This window comes from Daktulosphaira vitifoliae, unplaced genomic scaffold, assembly GCF_025091365.1.
Source record: "Daktulosphaira vitifoliae isolate Bord-2020 unplaced genomic scaffold, ASM2509136v1 Scaffold_5, whole genome shotgun sequence".
In the NCBI taxonomy this organism is placed as follows: domain Eukaryota; kingdom Metazoa; phylum Arthropoda; class Insecta; order Hemiptera; family Phylloxeridae; genus Daktulosphaira; species Daktulosphaira vitifoliae.
The window spans coordinates 15,550,044-15,558,978 of NW_026099576.1; the positions used below are offsets into that span (position 1 = coordinate 15,550,044).

General features: G+C 25.9%; 1 protein-coding gene across 7 annotated transcripts; it reads left to right on the forward strand.

Annotated features, from left to right (window-relative positions):
• Positions 1-1,425: 1,425 nt before the first annotated feature.
• LOC126908569 (odorant receptor 33b-like) lies at positions 1,426-8,712 on the forward strand. 7 transcript variants are annotated; one of them, XM_050690755.1, is made up of 7 exons: positions 1,426-1,551; positions 2,304-3,160; positions 3,216-3,285; positions 6,403-6,502; positions 6,921-7,040; positions 7,851-8,009; positions 8,081-8,712. In XM_050690755.1, exons 2-7 carry the CDS (start codon positions 2,428-2,430, stop codon positions 8,147-8,149), a joined length of 1,251 nt encoding a protein of 416 aa, XP_050546712.1. In that variant the 5' UTR covers positions 1,426-1,551; positions 2,304-2,427; the 3' UTR covers positions 8,150-8,712. The 7 variants fall into 7 exon arrangements, 5 of the variants coding, with proteins under 5 accessions (XP_050546712.1, XP_050546713.1, XP_050546714.1 ...); XM_050690756.1 differs by having other exon boundaries at positions 3,219-3,285; XM_050690757.1 differs by having other exon boundaries at positions 3,222-3,285.
• The last annotated feature ends 223 nt before the right edge of the window (positions 8,713-8,935 follow it).

Here is an 8,935-nt window from a genome sequence, read left to right on the forward strand (position 1 = left end):
CACAGTCGCGGATTGTTTATTATCAATTATGACTATCAATAGATATACTTTTTGTATTGTCAGTTAGTGCATTTATAAACTCACAACAATGTACCTTACTACCATTGATAATAACAATATTGTGTACCTACTAATATCGATGTCATAAAAAACCAATTGGCTACCTGTATTTGTAATCTCTTTTGTATTATATAAGTATATTAACTCAAAAATTTGAAACTTTAAATGTTTATATCTAATAAACAAATAAAGTTATATTAAAAATTCAAATGCTATTTACTAATTTATTAAAAACTCAAACATTTTATTAAATATAAAATATGCGATCCCATTTAAAAAAACATAGTTGATACCCTTACCAGGCATAAGGGTTGAACTTAAAAAGTATTACATAGTTAATAATTCAAGAATAATGCGTAACTAAAGATAGTAATAAAAAAAAAATTTTAAATTATTATTATTATGTAAGTAATTGAGTGGGTTATGATAAAAAAATCACCCTGTATACTTATTGAATAGATATTATAAGCTTTCTTTAGAATTGTTCTTTAAAAGGGGATTAAAGGGGGTACCAACACTGTCCCACCATTCTATTATACCGTTTATCTTAAAATGTACACAAGTTAATAGAAAAAAAAATTTAAAAACTTTGAAACACAATGATTTTTTACAGCAAAATAATATTTTTTGTTTAGCTTCGAGGACCGTTTGCATATAAAAGATAAATCATCTAGACCAATGTTTACTTTTAACTTACTTGTAATATAAGTTTTAATTTAACAAGTATTTAAGGACACAACATTTCCGAAACATTTTTAAAAGGTAAGTTAAAAAAGTGGCGACAGGCATAAAAATAAAAAACCTACATATCATAGTAATACCTTATTAATATCTTCTCAACTATACAACATAGTTAAAAAAAATTAGTTCAAAATATTTGTAGGTTTAAAATTTATTAAAGATTTCAGAACATTTCAGTGAGCTCTCTGTATTTTATTTTTAAAAATATAATTCTAATATATATACAATAATTTATTTTTTTGACCTCTGGATTAAAAAAAGGGGGAAACACAAATAGTTATTTGCATAAAAAAACATAAATTATTAAATCTATTCTGTGATTAAATTATATATAATTATCCAAGGTTTTAAAAAGAGTTAATATTAAAAGCCATAATGTTTAATTATCAGTTTATAGAATATGTGGAACTGTTTTCTGAGACACATTTAAATGTCCTTTTTTTACAAAAATAATTAATAGTTTTAATATGCAAGTGATACGACATTGTACTTAAATAAGATTATCATTGTTTAAATCAGTATATTAAAAATTTAAGCTTAAAACTATTTAATATCAGTAAAAACTCAATAATTAATCAAACATAAAAAATGAAAATATATTTGAGTAATAAAAGAAAATAAGATAATAAGTGTTCCACCAGTAACAAGTGGTTTCCTGCTAGTCTTATCTGCCGTTTGTATTCAGTATTGCCTACAGCAGTAGGGTCGTTAGGTGTGAATGTGATAGTTGATTCTCTAATGATACTCATGGTATGTTTAATTACATTAAACATAGTATAGTTTGTTAATTTTTATAGATTTGTTTTCCAAAATAACAAATTTCCTGAACACTGTCTGCACATAAAGAATATAATACAAAATTTAACACAATCGATGCACTTACTACGCAAACGCACTTAACATTTTCATACTGGTACTTGGATTATAATCTGATGGATGGAATAAGTTATTTTATAATAAGATGTTAAAGTTTATTTGTAATAAAAAAGTATACATTATAAAGAACACACAATGACAATAGGTGGCGTAGTTCAACTGAATCGCTAACTAAATCTTACATAATATTTTTACAGCTATATTGTGTGAATTGCTATGCCAGCTAGTGAAATTTATTTCATTTAACATTTGTACTATTCGAATAAAAGTAAACCTACATTTTTAATCTACAGTATGTGTTATCTTAAATATTCTAAAATTACTTTGGTGTTTTGTTTAATATTAATATATACACTAAATCAATATGATAAATCCAGTAATTCAATTGATAAGTCTGAGATCAATCTAGAAAAAGAAAGTTATCGTATTCATTGGAATAGGATTAATCATTTGAAAATAACAATATAAAAAACGTTTCCAAAGAGTACCAATGATTCTAACTTTTGATTCTTATGTGTTATTTGAATATAATCTCTTAATATTTCATTATTTAATTAGTTATTGCAAAAATGTATAATATAAGAATAGCTGTATAAATTTATAGTGAATTATTTATTATTTTTTAGATCAACTAATTAAGATTACAAAATGAAGAAATTTTAAGATTTCTGGTTATTTATTAAATTCAATACGATAAAAATAACATTTCACTAAGATTATTTAAATTGAGTTCTACTTGAATTCTAAAAAATGGATAACCAAGAAGAAAAAAACTATATCATTAACTATCACTTAATAAAGATTTACAAAATGTATCATATATTTTATCCAAAAAACAAACCTGGCTTAAAAATTGGAAAATACAACATAAACTATTATGCTATTAATCCATTTCTTTCGTTTCTCGATTTAATAGTATTTATAAGCTGTTTTATTGGGTTTTTCTTCGTATATAATGATTTGTACGCACTTTTTCAAATATCATTATCATTCTTTTGTGCTTTTAATAGAATTTTCAAAACTATAAGATTTACGCGGAAATTTGATGAACTCTGGAAGTTATTTGATGTGATGAGAGATGATTTTTTATCACATAATTGTTACAGAAAAGATATATTTCAGCATTATAAGAAAAAATGCATAGTAGTGATAAATATTTACGCGACGATATGGTTCATATCTCTTATTATATGGATTTTAAATCCTTTAATGATGAAAGAGATTACTGTAGAAAATCGACAAGGCAATTTTGTGATTTATAGAAATTCTCCTCTCCAAATATTTTTTTCTGTTATGTCGTATGAACATTACGAAAAAATGTACATATTAATTTATTTAATAGAATCAGCTGTTCTTGTGAGTGCAGTTTTAGACATTTTACTATATGATATTACCGTAATTGAGCTATGCTGGATGTTATCTGCACAATTCAAAATGATTGCTTCTAAGTATGAAACTTTTGGCTATCAACATACAAATAATGGTAAATATATAATTATCAATTTTTCATATTGAATAAATTAATATTTTATTTGAAGAAGAAGAAAATAACAACAATTCTGTCGAAAATTTAAGGAATGTAATTATAAATCACATACACATTATTAAGTAAGTTGTAATTTTTGATAATAACTTTGAAATACTTTTTCTTTTATATAAATTCATCTTACATTAAGTTTCATGGAGTAAATTGGAGACGTATCATTGACTAATTATTGAATGTTTTTAAATTTTTTAGAATTTTATATGAAACTTATATATTTTGAAAATGATAATGAAATATTAAGTAGTATATGTAATAAAAAAAACCACTAAACATCCTCAAATCATAATTTTTTATTTTTATTATTTTATTTGTTTATATATTTATTATTTTTTATAAAGGATTTTTGTAATTTTTTCGGTTATGATTTTGATAACCGTTTTCCATGAAGGAACAAATGCAGTTTAACTCCCACATAAATTTTTGAATTTTTTTTTACATTTATTACGAATACATAACGCTATTATCAGGCTTTACGGACTTCATTAATACTTTTTCTAATGTTGTTTTTATGTGCAGTTTATAAAGAGAAAATGCTGACATCAAGAGCGTTCTTTAAGTATAATAATAGCTGATAATAATAGCTGTACGTAGTTTTTGTGATTTCCTATAGAAATTTTTTCCATCTCTCTTTTTTTGACTTTATTGGTTAGATTAGTATTGACTTTGAGATTCCCTATATGACTCCTAATATTGTTCCAAACCCGATTTCAATAGTTTGTTTAAGAATTTACGAGAACTCTATCTTAATTTTGACAGNCTACTGCATAAAATTTAGCAACTCTAAAACCGCCAAAACCATTTATTGCTCATCTTATGTCACTTGGGTTTATCAAATGTTTATCAATTATCAATGTTTATAAACGTATCGTTTAATAATAATGTTGCTTCGATGGTTTTGTTCTATTAATTTCTTAGTAAGCATAGAAGTCTAATAGCTGTGGAGAGTTGTTGTGATTCCCACAGAACTTTTTTCATCTCTCTTTTTTGGACTTTATTGGTCAGATTTGTATTATTTTTTTTTTTTTTCAACAACCGGCATAGTGTGGACCGCCCTGGAACTGCCGTTAGGCATTACTTCGGGGCGGCCCACGCCGTCTATAAATCACACTACCACGTTGTGAATCAGCCCGAAGTTAATCAAGAGCTGATTCACAACGTGGTGTGGCCTCCCCCGTTAGGTCAGATTTGTATTGACTTCGAGAAACCCTATATGACTCCTAATATTATTCCAAACCTAATTTCAATACTCTGTTTAAGATTTTACGAGAACTCTATTATAATTTTGATAGGTTAGCGTTTCGCCTAGTCCTGTCCTATAACTTTCTTTTTTATTAAAGAACAGTTTTTCTTTTATGCCGAAACGATGTAATTATGAAAGTCAGTTACAGCCCTTTTACTGCTTTGTTTCGATCCTAATATAAAGTGTAGGTTNCCCTTTTACAGCTTTGTTTCGATCCTAATATAAAGTGTAGGTTTTCCAGGTCATGTGAAAGGTCAGCCTCGTATAATATTTTTACCATCACTTAATGTACCCAAAATAATTATTAGGTTTACGCTTGGCAAATTAGATAACAAAATGGTTTTTATTTTATCATTAACCAAAATACAAGACCTGGATTTGCTGATTTTTTGTAAGACAGTTTAAAGCACCTTAAGTTTAGCTCCTCTAATTATCATGTAACCATGGTTCCTGAATAAGTGTTGTTTGTAAAATTGTTACATGCCTCTCAGTTAGATTCCTTAGCAATACACTGCTGGTATTTTTATTCAAATGCAAATTTATCTGCTTGAATTGTATAATATTCTCATACAGTCCACCGCTAAGGTTCATAGAATTAAATTTAAGAACTTCGATCTTTTCAGCAACTGCTCTTAGTCGGTCTAGTAACTTCTGGTGTACATCTGCTGACACCGCCTCTTTGCTAGTAGACAATTCACTAAAAATTGCGTTGTTCACATCGAAGATTTTAATTTGAACGATTTTTTTGCGAAGAGCCGTCAATTCACCTTTTTTTGCCAAAAGTTTGTTTTTAGAATACCTGTCCTTTGCAAGTTTGTTGTTTTGTGGTTTTCCAATTCTTTTATGTAGTTTCCATGAGTTGTCGTGAAATATATGTCCATTTAAACAAAGCTCGATTATGCTATTAGGCTAAATGGTCACTTTACCTTTCGGTTAACTACCTTGTGACAAATAAACAACCCTTTTACTTGGTATGGCTTGGTTAAGGGGGCCTATTTGCTGTTAGCAAGCTGTTGGAGCAAGTTGGGCAGCACCAAAGTAGTCAGCTGATGGCCGGCTTATCTCCTCGTCCGAGCCGGGTATTATGTAGAGTACTCGAAAAGGCTTGAGGCGGGGGTAAACCGGTCCGTGAGTATGGCTGACCAGCGGAGTGGACAACATTGAACGTGTCCGGCACTACCGGCACCTAAGTTAGTACGTCCGTGGACGTGTTTGGAGTGTTGCCATACCGTTAAGTTTTCGAACTCGTTGGTCAGTGATCTGGTGTGGTTTATTTATTACGTAATACGCACGTTTTGTGTACCATCAATAAGCCGTTCCGTGGAATTTGTGCTGACTCGTAGCCAGTAATAGAACGGTGGTTAATTTTGTTTGTGTTTTTTTCCACGGCCCTAAGCCATTTTTGTTGCGAATCTTTCAACTGTTCATCTCAAATAACATCTTTACAAGAACGCATCATTTGGTCCGTGATTACTTCATTAATCAACTTGGAAGCTGTACCCTATGTAATCATCGAATCCGTGGAATGACTTGGTTGGAGCATATCGTTTCATTGTATGTAAATTTATAGTTCATTTATATTTGATTGTTTTTTCTCTTGTTAACATATTTGTACTCTGTTGCGGACGTCCATATTCAGTTATTATACTAAAATTGTATTATTAAAAATATAGTAATTGTACGAATGGTAGCTTTTTCCTTTTATTGTTTTTTCCCTTGTTATTGATTAAAACCAATTATTGTGATTTGTCGGTGCGCTACTATTAGTCATACGGACCAACCGTATATTAGGAGTCCGGTGGCGAACACAAGCAGTTATGTCTAAAACTACCAGTCCCAACTAACCTCTAAACATCCTGATTTATTTTTATTTTATTATTATTCAGAAGAAATGGCATCGTTCATTATTTAAACTAATTTTTATATGATATTGTTGTAGGAAAATTAAAAATTTTTATGAATTATTCAAGCCTATTACAATAGTTCAAATGGGAATAATGTCTAATGTTTATATTGCATTAACTTTTTTATGTGTTTTGGTGAGACTATATATATTTAATTTTAAAGTTAAAGTATTGCAAAATTTAAATGAAATATACCAAAATAAATCATATAATGGATCCATTTTATCATACAACCTATGATGGATCTATGAAATAGATAATTTAAAGGACTTAATGATAATTTAGATTAATGGTTAATGGTTTTATAATTCAGGTTTATTCATGGTTAATACTAATCATCTTGATTACTCGATATGGTAAATCTATATGAATTCTTTATCATTTTTTTTATAGCAAATAAAGTAAATCAAAACAAAATTAAAATTTTTTATTATTTTGTATGATTTATTTATGGTAATAAATGCCTTATTGACTTATACAATTTAGAAAAAACAAATTAAATTAACTAAACTTAAACAATTTTCTTAAATGTTAATATTGAAATTTTCAACAGTTTTATTTCAAAAGTGGAATGTTGTTGTCACTGATTTTTTTAAAGTTCGTATGTAGTTCATTGGCAATAATGATGCATTTATACATCTCAGGATATTTTTTTGATTATTTAGAAAATGAGGTACATACATTTAATTAAAGTTTATATAAAATATAAGAAAAACAAACTTATAATTTAATTAAGTTATTATTAACTGAATTAAAGATATTTTGGGAGGTCTAATCTATAAAAAAAATTAATTAAACCCCCCAAAAATTAAGAAATTGTAAAAAAAATTAAAATAAATATAGTTTTCTACAAATTTTCTTTCAAAACTTATCTATTCATTTTTTCAATATATTTCTACTATTAAATATTTATTGTTAAAAAAAAAATTTTAAAGTGTGTGAATTTTTTTAGAAGTTATAAACTTAAGATTAAATTTTTTTTTTGTATTTATAAAAAGAAATTTACNATTTCAATATATTTCTACTATTAAATATTTATTGTTAAAAAAAAAATTTTAAAGTGTGTGAATTTTTTTAGAAGTTATAAACTTAAGATTAAATTTTTTTTTTGTATTTATAAAAAGAAATTTACTTAAATATTTATTTATTTTAACTTTTCCATTAAGTGTTTTCATCAAACCGACATTTTATTAAAATACAAAATTTCAGCTGCAACATCGTCTTTAAGTTAAGGTTTTAATTTTTAATCGAGAGTGTAACGAGATCATCATATTTTTAAAAAGACGACCATATCCGATTATCTGACATTTTAACTTTTTCTAAAATTATATTATTTTAAAATTCGAATAGTTTTTATTTAGATGTACTTTTACTTCCTTTAATAAAAATTTAATTATTCAGTTTTAAGTGAATAATTTATTAGATAATATATATTATATTATTATTATTTAGATATTATATATTATATATTATGATTTTTTAGAGGAATTCTATGATTTACGCGATTTATAGTTGTAATTGGACCAATCAAAACATGGAGTTAAAAAAAATGTTGCTTATGGCTTTTAGTATGAATAATGGTTGTAATATAGTCATGCGGTTGACGCCAACAAAGTTTGTCAATATAGAAATGTTTGCCAAAGTAGATAAACTTTTCAAATTTTACTTATAAATACATTTATCAAAAAAATTTAAACCAAATATACATTTCAGGTAATGAATGTAACATATTCAATTATTTCGCTATTAACAAAAAAGAAGCTAGTAGAACAATCTCATTAAATTTATATTGATTCAAATCGAAGAAAAAAAATTAAAAAATAAGCAAATTATGTTTTAATTAGAATATAAATTTAAAAACAAATTTATTAAAATAATTAAAAATAATAAAAAGTTAGTTAACTAATATTTTAGCTAATTTTGATGGAAGAAATTAAAAAAAGTATTAAAAAAAATAATATTTAATTATCACCTAAATCAGTAAACTTAAAATTAATATGTACATAATAAAACAATAATTCAGTATAATGTTAACTAAAAAATAAAAATTAAGTATAAATATTCAGAGTAGAACTCTATTTAATGAGTAATGAACTGAAACAAAAGTTTAAATAAAAGCGTACACTTACACCATTGATAGGGTATTAGTCCAGTTAGTATTCAATACGTTTTAAAAAGCTAATAAAGAAATAAATACCGAGTATTTTTACTAGAAATAACAAAATAATAATCATCACATAGCTTGTTGAATTTAGTAATTTTGTAAATCAATATCATAATATTCAATTATAATGTGTGAAAGAAAAAAATTAGTCATTTAGGAATACATTTTGCGTCTCATAAAATAATATTTATCGATCAACAAAACAATTACAAAAAAGTTGTAGTAAATATTATTAGATTAATTATTCAAATTTAATGAAATAGTGTATAAACTTAATTTATTTCAAAATAAGTATACAATTTTTTTATGAAATTCATGACTATAACCGTGCCAAAATAAATTTCTGTAATATATAATTACTCAACATTTATTAATGAAAATATTCTCTACCCTATCAAAAAAAA

Bases quoted from the DNA above. Each gene is read 5' to 3' on its own strand.
- LOC126908569 (XM_050690755.1), top strand. From the start codon at position 2,428: ATGGATAACCAAGAAGAAAAAAACTATATCATTAACTATCACTTAATA. The intron at 3,161-3,215 runs GTAAATATATAA...TTTTATTTGAAG, and splicing joins CTATCAACATACAAATAATG to AAGAAGAAAATAACAACAAT. The intron at 6,503-6,920 runs GTGAGACTATAT...AATTTTCAACAG, and splicing joins TAACTTTTTTATGTGTTTTG to TTTTATTTCAAAAGTGGAAT.